Source organism: Bos mutus, chromosome 15, assembly GCF_027580195.1.
Source record: "Bos mutus isolate GX-2022 chromosome 15, NWIPB_WYAK_1.1, whole genome shotgun sequence".
Lineage (NCBI taxonomy): Eukaryota > Metazoa > Chordata > Mammalia > Artiodactyla > Bovidae > Bos > Bos mutus.
In genome coordinates, this window is record NC_091631.1 from 32,483,982 (window position 1) to 32,501,131 (window position 17,150).

The window sequence follows — 17,150 nt, forward strand, 5'->3', positions numbered from 1 at the left end:
TTGGGACCATCTCTTCTGATATAGGGTTTAATGACATAAGTATATTTAACATTTCACACATTTTGATTGTTTAGTTTTAATTTTCATTCAGCTCAACATACACTCAAATTTCCTTCACACTTTTCTTTTTCTTTAAATTTTGTTTGTTTGTTAAAACTTGGACATTTTAAAATGTGTTGTTAATGAGAGAATACTTGGTGATTTCTGAGTTTAACATCTTTTGTGGATTTCAATTTTAATTCTGACATAATTAGAGAACAACTTGTGCATGGGTGCTTGCTCATTCGGGACTCTTTGCGATCCTAAAGATTATAGTCCACCAGGCTCTTCTGTCCGTGGGATTTCCCAGGCAAGCACACTGGAGTGGGTGGCCGTTTCCTTCTCCAGGGGTCTTCCTGACCCAGAGATTGAACCTGAGTCTGCTGCATCTCCTGCATTGCAGACGAATTCTTTACCACTGAGCCACTGAGGAAGCCCATTAGAGAACATATATTTTTATTATTTCAAGCTTATAAGTTTATTGACACTTGTTTGTGGCCTAAGGTACTGTATATCCAGAGAAAAAATTATTATGAATTTGAAAATATTGTATGTTTCTCGTTCATTGAGTAAAATTATCTTTATATGTCGATTGGGTCAATTTGGTTGATAGTATTGTACATGTCTTCAATATATTTGATAAGCTGTTATCTTATTGACAGTCAGTTATTGAAATATACAACTATTATTATTGAATTGTGTATTTCTCCTTTTATTTTTGCTTCAAGTATTTTGAAGCTCTGCTGTTCTGTGCATCTGTATTTATAACTGTTGTATATTTTTGATGTAGTGAACATTTTATAATTATAAAATTTCCCTCTCATCTTCCCTAATATTAATCTTGAAGTATTTTATCTAATATTAACATAAATCTTTGACCTATTTTTTAAATTTCTGCTTGCATTTCATGCAAGCATGGTATATATTTTTCTATCTTTTTTAACTTTGCCCTTTTTGTGCCTTGACTATGTCTCTTGTAAATAGCAAGAAATGAATTTTGCTTTTTATCCATTTCAACAAATCTCTGATTTCAACTGAGGCATTAATACATGACATTTAATGCAATTGTTGATGTGACTGTATTTAAATTTACTGTTTTGCTGTTTGCTTCCTATGTGGCTATTGTAATTTTCATTCTTTTTCTCCTTAACTAGCTTATTTTGTATTAAATGAATATAAACTAGTATAACATTTTGTTTCCCTGTGTTCAAGGTGGTATTTTTTCAGTTTTTTTTTTTTTCCCTACTGGTTGGTCTAGTGATTAAAATGTGTTTCCTATATTATCTAGATCTACCTCAGACTAATATTAACTTAGTTTCCAAAAAATAGAAACTTTCTTCAGCATCCCTTCATTTCCTTTCTGCAACAATGTAGTGATGCTTTTAATATGGGCATCTGATTCTGTGCAGGCAAATGCCTGCAGGAATCTGAACATTTTGCAACATCTGGGAAGAGAAGCTCTCTTCATCTGGAGTTTATATCAGGATGTTTGTGTTTCCTGTATAAACTGAGAAAAAGAATCAATATAGGTCAAATAGTAGAATTGGAGAAAGACACAGATCAGATTCTGAAGACAGTGTTTGAGTATCAAAATTAAACTTTGATTAAAATGGTGACTGCTTCCCCTGCTCCAATCCTGCATTCTTTCTCTACTTATTCTAGTCTAATTTGATTTTTGTCATGTACACAAAAGAGACCTATTGTAGAGAGGTTTTTTGTTTTTGTTTTTTTTTAAATTCAGATGTTGTCATAGATTTTGGTGACATGGGGAAAGTAAATCTGCAGTAAAGGAGACTAAATATAGTGGTACATACCGGTTAAAATAAATAAAACATTAAATGTAGTGATTAAGAAGATTACATGTCTAAAAAATGTTAAGCATCTGGACTCAGTTCAGTTCAGTTCAGTCGCTCAGTTGTGTCCGACTCTTTGCGACCCCATGAATCGCAGCATGGCAAGCCTCCCTGTCCATCACAAACTCCCGGAGTTCACTGAGACTCATGTCCATCGAGTCAGTGATGCCATCCAGCCATCTCATCCTCTGTCGTCCCCTTCTCCTTCTGCCCCCAATCCCTTCCAGCATCAGAGTCTTTTCCAATGAGTCAACTCTTCGCATGAGGTGGCCAAAGTACTGGAGTTTCAGCTTCAGCATCATTCCCTCTAAAGAAATCCCAGGGCTGATCTCCTTCAGAATGGACTGGTTGGATCTCCTTGCAGTCCAAGGGACTAAACAGACTCAATAGAGACTAAACTGCAAGTAAATGTCCCAGGTTTTAGAAAGTGAGTGTATACTGGTTTGGTTCAGTTCAGTTGGGTCTGACACTTTGCAACCCCATGAACTGCAGCATGCCAGGCCTCCCTGTCCATCACCAGCTCCCAGAGTCTACCCAAACTCATGTCCATTGTGTCGGTGATGCCATCCAACCATCTCATCCTCTGTCATCCCCCTCTCCTCCCACCTTCAATCTTTCCCAACATCAGGGTCTTTTCAAATGAATCAGCTCTTCACATCAGGCGGCCAAAGTATTGGAGTTTCAGCTTCAACATTAGTCCTTCCAGTGAACACCCAGGACTGATTTCTTTTAAGATGGACTGGTTGGACCTCCTTGCAGTCCAAGGGACTCTCAAAAATCTTCTCCACCACCACAGTTTAAAAGCATTAATTCTTTTGTGCTCAGCTTTCTTTATAGTCCAACTCTCACATCCATACATGACCACTGGAAAAACCATAGCCTTGATTAGACGGACTTTTGTGTATATTGGTAACTTTATGGAAATGGGTTACAAGAAAGGAGACAACTGGTTGGTGAATAACAAGTTGCATATTAGATATTCTAAGTTACTCTTTCCTGTGGCTTATTTACTACTAAATATATTATTATATATTTAAGAGACAAAGGTGAGTAGAAATAAAAGAGTTGGAAATCAATTGCACGTGAGTATGCTGAATTTAATGGAGTGGAAGAGATTATCAATTGTATACAAAATGAGAAGAGAGACACCTGTAAAGCACCTACATGGATATATTTGTTTGCTTGTACCCTCAATGAAAACCATATGAATAGCTTGAGGAATATTAGAATTATATTAGGATTATATATTCATCTTTGATTCTCAAAAGCCTGGTTTAATGCTCAGCACAAAATTTGTATATCACTTCAATTTTGTTTAATAAATGATAGAATCATGAATTATTCAAATCATCTCTTAGGTCACCAGAATTATAGCCTTGTTTTTCCCATAAATATGTCTCATTTCCATATACTAGAAGCCTTGTGCTTCCACAGAGGTTGGAGATTTTTTACCTTTTTAGAAATCCGACAATATCACATTCTGGTATGATTGGGCTCATTCTTGTCTTTACTTTCTGGCTCTCACATTGAAACCATCTCTATTTCCACAATCAAGGGCTGATGGGGATGTAAATAAGCTTTTTAAGTGGGGGCACCTATCATTTTTTGACTCATATTTTCTTTTTTCTCAGTTGGATGTGAATGGCATCATGAAAAGCTACATATGGGAAGCCAGAGATGGTCCTTTTATACTGGTAAAATAATTTAAAGCTAATAGAGTTATCTGGTGGGCAATTAAGATAAAACAATGCTCAAGGCAGAAAAACAGAGTATATATTTAGCTTAGATTTCTGTTCACAAATCATGGCTAGATTGTTCTGTAAACTTTGAAAGGACCACATTCTATGGTAGAGAATTTTGGTCATAGGAAGTTGAAGAGTTTGGGTCAGGACCAGTATTAGGAATAAGATATTGCAGTATCAAAAGCCTGTGACTTCATAAATTTAACTCACACTGTGTGTAACTATGTAACTCAGGTTCCCATATTTAGTATGTGCTAGACATTACTTTGCCAACAAAGGTCTGTCTAGTCAAGGTTATGGTTTTTCCTGTGGTCATGTATGGATGTGAGAGTTGGACTGTGAAGAAGGCTGAGCGCTGAAGAATTGATGCTTTTGAACTGTGGTGTTGGAGAAGACTCTTGAGAGTCCCTTGGACTGCAAGGAGATCCAATCAGTCCATTCTGAAGGAGATCAGCCCTGGGATTTCTTTGGAAGGAATGATGCTAAAGCTGAAACTCCAGTACTCTGGCCACCTCATGCGAAGAGTTGACTCATTGGAAAAGAGTCTGATGTTGGGAGGGATTGGGGGCAGGAGGAGAAGGGGATGACAGAGGATGAGATGGCTGGATGGCATCACTTACTCGATGAGCGTGAGTCTGAGTGAACTACAGGAGTTTGTGATGGACAGGGAGGCCTGGTGTGCTGCGATTCATGGGGTCCCAAAGAGTCGGACATGACTGAATGACTCAACTGAACTGAACTGAACTGGTTTATCATGTGAAAGTTGAGTCTTTACCTGTGAAGCACCTAGAATTAGAGACAACTCCTTTATATTTAACTTTCTGCTCTGGGAATAAAAGAGATACAGTTTTTTATTATCTTTCTGTTTAGATTCCCAAAAACAGACTTGAATCTTAAGGAATATTTTGTCCTTGCTGCAAAGAGTTGATTCATCTTAGCCACATAATTTAGGCACCAGAATGGAAAAGTACCATTTGGTGTGAATTTGCACACCAAATGTGTCAGCATCAGACTCTTTACAAACACATGAGATGCAGTCCCCTATTCATTTAGTGTTCATAATGTCTTCTTTTCCAGTGGTTTCTAATTATTCCCAGAGATCATGAAATATCATGCTGTTCTGAGAACCTCCCTATAAGGGAGCAGCCTTTGAAGACTTGGAGACTCTAGACTTTGTTCTCATATCAGATATGTCACAAACACCCAGGATCCTGATCCAGCTACATCACATTCTGACATCTTCCTGGGAACACATATCTATGCAGTGATTCCACAAATTAAGTTTTTTAGGTACCAAAGTTTTATTAAATTTATCATTTCATATCATTTCATATTATCTCAAGGAGGAAGAGAGGGAGAGGTTAATGATTTCATTTTGAAAAGAAAACTGTCTTTCTGACAGGTAAAGATTATCTCAAATCACCCAAAGGTAACTGGGACACGAGCACATTTCTCTGCCTCCAAGGTCAGGCATCCACTCTTCCCTTTCCAAGGGTTTCCAAGAAGACAGTTCAAGTGCATAAATGGAGTAGAAGTAAAACTCAACAGTGTGGGGATCAATTTTTGTTTTCTCCAGGGGTGAGACCTTGACTCTGAAGTAGCCAGAAACTTTCCCAAAGGAACAGAAGAGAGTATTTTGAACTCCTGATTTGACAGACATACTATGAGTGTTTAATGGTGAGGCATGCTGCCCCGGAGGGTGTCTGTGGGATTCATGTGATGGAGAAAACCTTAGGAGAAGACTCCATTTCTAAGTGTGGGTAGGGAGAGGGAAGCCCGACACTATGTGCTGATGATGTGATCGTTTTTATGGGGAGTGACCAGGAACTTGGTTCATCCTTTCTTTCACCAGTTCACTACTTCACCATAATCTGGAAAAAAATAGATTATAGTGCTGATTCCTTTGCTTATATTTAATATTGTGAATTTTTAAAAAATCATTTCAGAGCTAACAGATGTGTAATGCTACTGGGATAAGGAGACATCACAGTATTATCAAGCCACCTTGTTCTCAGCATCTTTCAGAATTTTTCATTTTCTAGTTGGTCTCATGTTTTGAGACCCATGTTTTCCCTCCCAACACAACAAACATTGTCTTTGCACTGAAGTTATTCTATAGAGCCCATTCAAAATGTCTCAAATAAAACTACATCATCGCTCTAATCCAAAAGTGAAAGTGAAAGTTGCTCAGTCCTGTCCGACTCTTTGTGAGCCCATGGACTTCACAATCCATGGAGGGGGTAGCCTTTCCTTTCTTCAGGGGATCTTCCCAACCCAGGGATCAAACCAAGGTCTCCCACATTGCAGATAGATTCTTTATGAGCTGAGCCACAAGAGAAGCCCACCCTAACCCAACCCAACCCAACCCTATAATTTTACCATAGTTCACGTGACCTTCCATAATCCCACAGGTAAATCAAATATTGCCATTTCTGTGGATGAGAACATAACATTTCTGCACAATAGGAGATACACCTATCAATGGGATATAACTGATTGCCAAGGTCATAACTGATTGCCCAAAATAATTCCTGGCACTGTGGTCAATTAATCTATGGCAAAGAGGCAAGCATATACAATGGAGAAAAAAGCAGTCTCTTCAATAAGTGGTGCTGGGAAAAACTGGACAGCTTACATATAAAAGAATGAAATTAGAACACTTTCTCATATACAAAAATAAACTCATAATGGATTAAAGACTAACAATAAGACTTGAAACCATAAAAATATCAGAAAAAAACATAGGCAGAACACTGACAAATTGTAGCGATATTTTGGGGGAATCTGTTCTGGAGCTTCCCAGGTGGCGCAGTGGTAAAGAATCTTCCTGCAATGCAGGAGATGTGGGTTCAATCCCTGGGTGGGGAAGATCCCTTGAAGTAGGAAATGGCAACCCTCTCCAGTATTCTTAATTGGAAAATTTCATGGACAGAGGCATCTGTCAGGCTAGAGTCCATGGGGATCACACGACTGAGCTACTGAGCACTCCTAAGTCAAAGAAAAAAAAGCAAAAATAAACAAATGGGACCTAACTTAAAACTTTTTGTAGCAAAGGGAACTATTGACAAAATGAAATACAACCTAGAAATGAAAGAAGATTTTTACAAATTATATGTCTGATAAGGTGTTAATATCCAAAATGTATTAATATTAATATAAGCAGCTCACACAACTCAGTATCAAAACAATCCAATTTAAAGGTAGGCTGAAACTATTTTCAGGGCAGCAAAGGAGACACAGAGAGAACAGACTTATGGACACTAGGGAGGGAGAGAGTGGGATGAATTGCAAGTGACATTGACACATACACATTACCATATGTAAAACAGAAAGCTACTGGGAATGTGCTGTATGATGAGAGGAGCACAAACCAGGTGCTCTGTGATAACCTTAGGGGGTGGTATGGAGTGAGAGGTGGGAGGGAGATTCAAGCGAGGTGGGGGGAGGAAGAGACACGTATATATCTATGGCTGATACATATTGATGTGTGGCAGAAACCAACACAACATTGTAAAGCAATTATCCTCCAATTAAAAATAAATTACATGTAAAAAAAAAACTGAGCACAAAGCCTCAAGAGACATGTTTCAGAAGATATACAGATGGCCAATAGGCACATGAAAAGGTGTTCAACATTGCTAGTCATCAGAGAAATGTAAATTAAAACTGCAATGAGATATCATGTCACCTTCACCAGAAAGGCTATCATCAAAAAGAAGAGGAAGGCAGAAGAGAAAAGTCAGAGTGAAGTGTGAATATGGAACATTGCTGGCTTTGAAGATGGAGGAAAGGGACTAGATGCTAGAAAAAGCTAGTGAACAGATTACCTTCTAGAACTTTCAGAATGGAACACAGTCATCTTAATCCCTTGATTTTGGCCCAGTGACACATATGCAAGAATTTTGAATTACAAAACTATAAGATAGTAAATTTGTGCTATTTTAAGCACAAATTTGTTTTAGCAAGTAGGAAAAAGGTATTCCACATCCAACCAAAAAAAGGGTATTTGTATTTTTTAAGAACATATGGACATCTTAACCCATTATTGAGGAAATCAAAAGACTACATTGATTCAGTCATATATCATATTTATACTACTTATAATACAAATATACAGTATTATAAACATATAAAGTAGTTCCATATGAATGTACAGATTCCATGCATTCAAGATAAAAACTCAGAGTGTGTGTGTATGTGTTCTTGTAAGTTCAGAAATTGCTTTTAAAGCTATCATGGTAATGCAAAGTGCCAGGAATGGTTAAAAATTTTTGGAAGAAAAAGTTGGAGCACTTATATTCCAATATCAAGACTAGAAAATTTTAAGTGTAAAGAAAAGTGAAAGTGTTAGTCACTCATTTGTGTCTGACTCTTTGTGACCCCATGGACTGCAGCCCACCAGGGTCCTCTGTCTGTGGAATTTCCCAGACAAGAATACTGAAGTGGGTTGCCATTTCCTTCTGCTGGGGATCTTCCCCACCCAGGGATTGAACCTAGGTCTCCCACATTGCAGGTAGACTCTACCAACTGAGCCATCAGGGAAGCTTTTAAGTGTAAACCTACAATATTTATCCAAGTTTATACAACTAGACTAATTAATGAAAGCCAAAAGTACAGGAACATTCTTAGGCCTATGAGAATTCTGTCTCAACAGACTGAATTTTTTAGACTGAATCTCTCAGGGATCCAATATCCACAGCGTATTGAAACCATCAAACTTCATTCCATCTCAAGGGAGAGAAGTTAATACGTTTGATTCTATTCCTTGCCTGGGAATGGGAAATGGAGGGGATATAACTTATGTTCTGTCTCCTGGGGATATAAGAAAATGCATAAGTGTTTTCTTTCATCTCTTTCAGAATCTCTTCCAGCCTAAAATGTTGCTTTCTTCCTTTAAATTGAAACTTCCTACTATTTCTGTGAAGCAAGAGACAGAAGACAGAGTTTGGTGAGTTGAAAACTATAATTAACTAGAAAGAAGAAAAATGTTACACTGGCTCTCTGATTTTATCAAATAACATAGCCTTGAGTTTATTTAGCGTCCAAGTAGAGGCTGTGCCCTGGAGGACATGACTCTGGGAGGAAGATGTTCCCAAGTACTGTGACCGGTAATGGCAGAGGATTCATAAGCAAAGAAGAGCTCTCTGGGTAAAAGGCTGAGGTCAGTCAAATGATTTTGACTAAGGCAGCAGACTGGTTTGGATGTTTCTTTTTTGACTCCCTTTTGTAGTTTTAATGATTAGGGGTTTATTTTCTCCTTTTATTATATTTTTTTTTCCCTGTGACCCTGAGGAAATGTGCTTCTTTTCAGGAGGCAGTGAATTTATCCTCCAAAGGACTGAGTTGCAATCTAGCTTAAATTTACAGTTACATTTTTGAGCTTTCTTGGTCTATTTATTTTTCATGCTACAAGAGATGATGTCACCATCTTTTTAAGGGAGGATTTTGCAAGGTCTGTTGTTTTCTTTATTCTAAAAAGTTCAGTGCCTGTAGGAGTTCAGTCTGCATTAGATCTGGAGGAGTAATTTAGAATATGTATTCTAGGGCTTCCCTGGTGGCTTAGTGGTAAAGAATCCACCTGCAACGCAGGAGGTCTGGGAAGATTCCACATGCCCATGTACCACAACTATTCAGTCTGTGCTCTAGAGCCCAGGAGCTGTCACTATTGAGCTCATCTGCGGCAACTGCTGAAGCCCACACAACCTAGAGCCCATGCTCCACAAAAAGAGAAGCCATAGCAATGAGAAACCCACAGGCCGAAACTAGAGAGCAGCCTCTGCTCTCCATAACTAGAGAAAAGCCCATGCAGCAACAAACACCCAGCACAGTGAAAAATAAATGAAATTATTATTATTATTGTTTTAAGTAAAGCAGCCTTAAAAAAAATAGAATATATTTAAGTGGCAGAGAGCTGTCTTTGGACAGTGGGGACTAGTTACATTCCTCCTAAGTAGTTACTTTGTTCACTTAGGCTAATCCAGGGCTCTTGCAACAACCAAAACCATCCCTTATGAGAAGCTCACTATATAAAGCTTTGAGCAGGAGTAGGAAAGAGATATCTCAAAATTCTACATGGCTCAATCCACTTCTGCCTCCTTGCCCACAAAACTCTAGAAAACTGACAAATTCAGTGATACAGAGCTGTTATAGCTTGTCCACAAAATCCACTTCCTTCCTTAAAAACTTTTTGAATGACTTTGTAAATATGTGACAGAGTATAAGAACTAAACCTCTCCGAAACTGGCCTAAAGATGGCTCATGTTGTGCTGGGTCTTTCTGATGCTGTGCTTCCTGGTAACAGTGTTCTGATTCTCTTTTCAAAAGTACTTTATAAAATAGATCACAGAATAAAGTTAAAACTCGAGGGATATTTCCAATACAAAAGTCATCTTAAAGGCCGGCTCTATATGGGTGAACTGAAGATTCCCAAAGATGGATTTGCAGTTCAAGTACTGGCAGATTAGAAAATGAAAACACTGATCAAAACTTTATTAGTCTTTATTTCATCTCTTGGAGGTGAAAATATACTCCACTTGACTTTGCCTAGGTTAAATCACTCTGGCTGATATCTAGTATGGAGGCATTCCCAGACCACAGATGAGCAGAGGTGTCTCCCCAGTTTATGTTAGGAAGCAGATCCTCCAAAGCTTAGGGCATTGCCCCTGAAGTCATAAATTATCCTCTGAGCTCACTGCTCTCTGAGTCACAGAAATGTTGCTCACTTATCTTGTGCATTTCCTGACAGAAGCCTTCTCTTATGGGCTTCCCAGGTGGCACAGTGGTAAAGAATCTGCCTGCCAATGCAAGAGATATAGGAGACTCAAGTTTGATCCCCGGTTTGGGAAGATCCTTTGGAGTAGGTAATGGCAACCTGGTCCAGTATTCTTGCTGGGATAATCCCATGGACAGTGGAGCCTGGTGGGCTACAGTTTATGGGGTAGCAAAGAGTCAGACATGACTGAGTCCCCATCCCTTTTCTTAATATTCACATCCCAGTAAGCATACCTTAATCTGAACTGTATTTCAATCTCTGTGTAACAAACCTCCCATAGTACACACACACTGGAATATGTCCTTTCTTTTTCTTCACCCCTGTCATTATTTTTCTGCTACTTTATTAAAATACCTCAGCTTATTTTATCAAACCCAGTGTCTAAGACATAATATTTACTCCTTACAGGTCAATTACTCCCTTTTTGTCTTGTCACATCCCATTTAATAATTTTAATATTTTTCTATTTTTTTCTCTCTCTTCCTCTCTGTCTCCCTCATACATGTCTCCTTCTTCCTCCTCATATATAACTTATTTCTTCATTTGAACCTATGCCTATCCTAAATATTCTCCATTGGTTAAAGGGGCATGATTATTTAGGTTTAATCATATGAAATTGCTGACCTACAAAAATAACTATTTCACATGGTTTATTAACAAATGCATAAAGAAATGAAGTGGGGCCAACGGCAAAGCAAAGGGGGCAATAACAAGTCAATTCTATAGATGCTAGTTCATCCAGGGGAGAAGGTACTTCTCATAGAGGAATGCTGAATGTGACAGCTGCTGTCCTCAACAGCTCACCACCAGAGTGCTCACCACCAGAGTGGAATTGTTATCTTTCATGATATATTCTGACAGCTGATTTGTCCTCAGGGCTCAAAAACCAGTGCATCCCAGACTGAAAAGACCATGTATAACTTGAGCTGTTACAATCCTGGTTCCTTTATCCTTGCTGGAATACCTGGCCTGGAGAAGTTTCACGTCTGGATCGGGATTCCCTTTTGTGTCATCTATGGTCTGGCTATTGTGGGCAATGGTACTCTCCTCTACCTCATTGTTGTTGAGGACAGCCTCCATGAGCCCATGTTTTTCTTCCTCTCTCTGCTGGCCACCACGGACCTCATCTTGTCTACTGACACGGTACCCAAACTGCTCAGTAACCTCTGGCTTGGCTCCCAGGAAATAACTTTCACTGGTTGTCTCGCCCAAATGTTCTTCCTCCACTTCAGCTTTGTAGTAGACTCAGCCATCCTGCTGACTATGGCACTGGATCGCTATGTGGCTATCTGCTTCCCCTTGAGATACACCAGCATCCTAGCTCCTCAGGTGATTATCAAGCTTGTGGTGGTCATTGTTGTGAGGAGTTTCTCGGTCATCTTGCCAGATGTCTTTCTGCTGAAGCGGTTGCCTTTCTGTGGAACACGAATCATCCCCCACACATACTGTGAGCATATAGGTGTTGCTAGGCTTTCCTCCACTGACATCTCCATCAACATCTGGTATGGATTTTCAGTGCCTGTCATGACTGTTGCTTCAGATGTGATCTTTATTGCTGTCTCCTATATCTTCATCCTCCGTGCTGTCTTTCATCTCTCATCCCAGGGTGCCCGCCAAAAGGCACTCGGCACCTGTGGTTCACATGTCTGTGTCATCCTCATCTTTTACACACCTGCTGCCTTTTCCATCCTCGCCCATCGCTTTGGGCACAGTGTACCTCGAAATATGCTCATCTTATTTGCCAACTTCTATGTGGCCATCCCTCCTGCTCTAAATCCTGTAGTGTATGGAGTGAAGACCAAGAAGATTCAGGACAAATTTGTTCTCCTCTTTACTTTGAAGAAGACACAATGAGTGGGAAGCATCACTGAAGGAGAAATTTAGGTAATACTGATAAGATAAAATTTTGCATAACATTGGAAGACATAAAATAAAGTTGTATCTACTATTTACTTGAAATTTTAGAGTTCTACTCATGTAATAAAAGTATAAGCATGAGGGAGAGGGGAGAAATAAAGTCTTTGGGACTTCTAGAAAATCAAAGATTTTCTTGATTTAGCTTTTCTCACTACTTGTATGGAGAAACTAATGATGGGTACAGAACAGCAGTAAGAGTAAGGTTTATATATTTCCTATTCCTGATTTTGAGATTTGATGGCTAGATACTTCCTAACATGCAACCTATCCCTGTGTTTCCCAGTTTTTTAATCAAAGGCAAAGCCTCCTGCCTTTTTAACTATTAATTCTTTCTACTACAACTAACAAACTTAGGGGTTCACACTTCAGTCTTGATTCTATACATTATTAATTCCTCCTCCTCTGTCCTTTATTGCTTTTTTAAAAATTTCTTTTTATTTTATTTTATTTAACTTTACAATATTGTATTGGTTTTGCCATATATCAAAATGATATATCAATGCCATAGATCAAAATGAATATATCAAATGCCATAGATCAAAATGAATATGCCACAGGTATACATGTGTTTCCCATCCTGAACCCTCCTCCCTCCTCTCTCCTCCATCCCCATAACGTCCCTCTGGGTAGTCCCAGTGCACCAGCCCCAAGCATCCAGTATTGTGCATCGAAACTGGACTGGAGACTCATTTCATACATGATATTATACATGTTTCAATGCCATTCTCCCAAATCATTCCACCCTCTCCCTCTCCCACAGAGTCCCAAAGACTGTTCTATATATCAGTGTCTCTTTTGCTGTCTCGTATACAGGGTTATTGTTACCATCTTTCTAAATTCCATATATATGTGTTAGTATATTGTATTGGTGTTTTTCTTTCTGGCTTACTTCACTCTGTATAATAGGCTCCAGTTTCATCCACCTTATTAGAACTGATTCAAATGTATTCTTTTTAATGGCTGAGTAATACTCCATTGTGTACATGTTCCACTGCTTTCTTATCCATTCATCTGCTGATGGACATCTAGGTTGCTTCCATGTCCTGGCTATTATAAACAGTGCTGCGATGAACATTGGGGTACACGTGTCTCTTTCCCTTCTGGTTTCCTCAGTGTGTATGCCCAGAAGTGGGATTGCTGGATCGTAAGGCAGTTCTATTTCCAGTTTTCTAAGGAATCTCCACACTGTTCTCCATAGTGGCTGTACTAGTTTGCATTCCCACCAACAGTGTAAGAGGGTTCCCTTTTCTCCACACCCTCTCCAGCATTTATTGCTTGTAGACTTTTGGATCGCAGCCATTCTGACTGGCGTGAAACGGTACCTCATTGTGGTTTTGATTTGCATTTCTCTGATAATGAGTGATGTTGAGCATCTTTTCATGTGTTTGTTAGCCACCTGTATGTCTTCTTTAGAGAAATGTCTATTTAGCTCTTTGGCCCATTTTTTGATTGGGTCATTTATTTTTCTGGAATTGAGCTATAGGAGTTGCTTGTATATTTTTGAGATTAGTTGTTTGTCAGTTGCTTCATTTGCTATTATTTTCTCCCATTCTGAAGGCTGTCTTTTCACCATGCTTATAGTTTCCTTTGTTGTGCAGAAGCTTTTAAGTTTAATTAGGTCCCATTTGTTTATTTTTGCTTTTATTTCCAATATTCTGGGAGGTGGGTCATAGAGGATCCTGCTGTGATGTATGTCGGAGAGTGTTTTGCCTATGTTCTCCTCTAGGATTTTTATAGTTTCTGGTCTTATGTTGAGATCTTTAATCCATTTTGAGTTTATTTTTGTGTATGGTGTTAGAAAGTGTTCTAGTTTCATTCTTTTACAAGTAGTTGACCAGTTTTCCCAGCACCACTTGTTAAAGAGATTGTCTTTAATCCATTGTATATTCTTGCCTCCTTGTCAAAGATAAGGTGTCCATATGTGCGTGGATTTATCTCTGGGCTTTCTATTTTGTTCCATTGATCTATATTTCTGTCTTTGTGCCAGTACCATACTGTCTTGATGACTGTGGCTTTGTAGTAGAGCCTGAAGTCAGGCAGGTTGATTCCTCCAGTTCCATTCTTCTTTCTCAAGATAGCTTTAGCTATTCGAGGTTTTTTGTATTTCCATACAAATTGTGAAATTATTTCTTCTAGCTCTGTGAAGAATACCATTGGTAGCTTGATAGGGATTGCATTGAATCTATAAATTGCTTTGGGTAGTATACTCATTTTCACTATATTGATTCTTCCAATCCATGAACATTGTATATTTGTCCATCTATTAGTGTCCTCTTTGATTTCTTGCACCAGTGTTTTATACTTTTCTATATATAGTTCTTTAGTTTCTTTAGGTAGATATATTCCTAAGTATTTTATTCTTTCCATTGCAATGGTGAATGGAATTGTTTCCTTAATTTCTCTATTTTCTCATTATTAGTGTATAGGAATGCAAGGGATTTCTGTGTGTTGACTTTATATCCTGCAACTTTACTATATTCATTGATTAGTTCTAGTGATTTTCTGGTGGCGTCTTTAGGGTTTTCTATGTAGAGGATCATGTCATCTGCGAACAGTGAGAGTTTTACTTCTTCTTTTCCAATTTGGATTCCTTTTATTTCTCTTTCTGCTCTGATTGCTGTGGCCAAAACTTCCAAAACTATGTTGAATAGTAATGGTGAAAGTGGGCACCCTTGTCTTGTTCCTGACTTTAGAGGAAATGGTTTCAATTTTTCACCATTGAGGATAATGTTTGCTGTGGGTTTGTCATATATAGCTTTTATTATGTTGAGGTATGTTCCTTCTATTCCTGCTTTCTGGAGAGTTTTTATCATATATGGATGTTGAATTTTGTCAAAGGCTTTCTCTGCATCTATTGAGATAATCATATGATTTTTATTTTTCAATTTGTTAATGTGGTGTATTATGTTGATTGATTTGCAGATATTGAAGAATCCTTGCATCCCTGGGATAAAGCCCACTTGGTCATAGTGTATGATCTTTTTAATGTGTTGTTGGATTCTGATTGCTAGAATTTTGTTAAGGATTTTTGCGTCTATGTTCATCAGTGATATTGGCCTGTGGTTTTCTTTTTTTGTGGCATCTTTGTCCGGTTTTGGTATTAGGGTGATGGTGGCCTCATAGAATGAGTTTGGAAGTTTACCTTCCTCTGCAATTTTCTGAAAGAGTTTGAGTAGGATAGGTGTTAGCTCTTCTCTAAAGTTTTGGTAGAATTCAGCTGTGAAGCCATCTGGACCTGGGCTTTTGTTTGCTGGAAGATTTCTGATTACAGTTTCAATCTCCGTGCTTGTGATGGGTCTGTTAAGATTTTCTATTTCTTCCTGGTCCAGTTTTGGAAAGTTGTACTTTTCTAAGAAATTTGTCCATTTCTTCCCCGTTGTCCATTTTATTGCCTTATAATTGCTGATAGTAGTCTCTTACCATCCTTTGTATTTCTGTGTTGTCTGTTGTGATCTCTCCATTTTCATTTCTAAATTTATTGATTTGATTTTTCTCCCTTTGTTTCTTGATGAGTCTGGCTAATGGTTTGTCAATTTTATTTATCCTTTCAAAGAACCAGCTTTTGGCTTTGTTGATTTTTGCTATGGTCTCTTTTGTTTCTTTTGCATTTATTTCTGCCCTAATTTTTAAGATTTCTTTCCTTCTACTAACCTTGGGGTTCTTCATTTCTGCCTTTTCTAGTTGCTTTAGGTGTAGAGTTAGATTATTTATTTGACTTTTTTCTTGTTTCTTGAGGTATGCCTGTATTGCTATGAATTTTCCCCTTAGGACTGCTTTTACAGTGTCCCACAGGTTTTGGGTTGTTGTGTTTTCATTTTTGTTCATTTCTATGCAAATTTTGATTTCTTTTTTGATTTCTTCTGTGATTTGTTGGTTATTCACCAGCGTGTTGTTCATCCTCCATATGTTGGAATTTTTAATAGTTTTTCTCCTGTAACTGAGATCTAATCTTACTGCATTGTGGTCAGAAAAGATGCTTGGAATGATTTCAATTTTTCTGAATTTACCAAGGCTAGATTTATGGCCCAGGATGTGATCTATCCTGGAGAAGGTTCCGTGTGTGCTTGAGAAGAAGGTGAAATTCATTGTTTTGGAATGAATTGTCCTATAGATATCAATTAGGTCTAACTGGTCTATTGTATCGTTTAAAATTTGTGTATCCTTGTTAATTCTCTGTTTAGTTGATCTATCCATAGGTGTGAGTGGGGTATTAAAGTCTCCCACTATTATTGTGTTATTGTTAATTTCTGCTTTCATACTTGTTAGTATGTGTCTTACATATTGTGGTGCTCCTATGTTGGGTGCATATATATTTATAATTGTTATATCTTCTTGGATTGATCCTTTGATCATTATGTAGTGACCTTCTTTGTCTCTTTTCACAGCCTTTGTTTTAAAGTCTATTTTATCTGATATGAGTATTGCTACTCCTGCTTTCTTTTGGTCTCTATTTGCATGGAAAATCTTTTTCCAGCCCTTCACTTTCAGTCTGTATGTGTCCCCTGTTTTGAGGTGGGTCTCTTGTAGACAACATATGTAGGGGTCTTGTTTTTGTATCCATTCAGCCAGTCTTTGTCTTTTGCTTGGGGCATTGAACCCATTTATGTTTAAGGTAATTATTGATAAGTATGATCCCATTGCCATTTACTTTATTGTTTTGGTTTGAATTTATACACCCTTTTTGTGTTTCCTGTCTAGAGAATATCCTTTAATATTTGTTGGAGAGCTGGTTTGGTGGTGCTGAATTCTCTCAGCTTTTGCTTGTCTGTAAAGCTTTTGATTTCTCCTGCATATTTGAATGAGATCCTTGCTGGGTACAATAATCTG

General features: G+C 38.1%; 1 protein-coding gene across 1 annotated transcript; it reads left to right on the top strand.

Moving 5' to 3' along the window:
• Positions 1-11,318: 11,318 nt before the first annotated feature.
• LOC102274950 (olfactory receptor 52H1) lies at positions 11,319-12,260 on the top strand. Its single transcript, XM_005896266.2, has one exon. It carries the CDS (start codon positions 11,319-11,321, stop codon positions 12,258-12,260), a length of 942 nt encoding a protein of 313 aa, XP_005896328.2.
• The last annotated feature ends 4,890 nt before the right edge of the window (positions 12,261-17,150 follow it).

Bases quoted from the DNA above. Each gene is read 5' to 3' on its own strand.
- LOC102274950 (XM_005896266.2), top strand. From the start codon at position 11,319: ATGTATAACTTGAGCTGTTACAATCCTGGTTCCTTTATCCTTGCTGGA.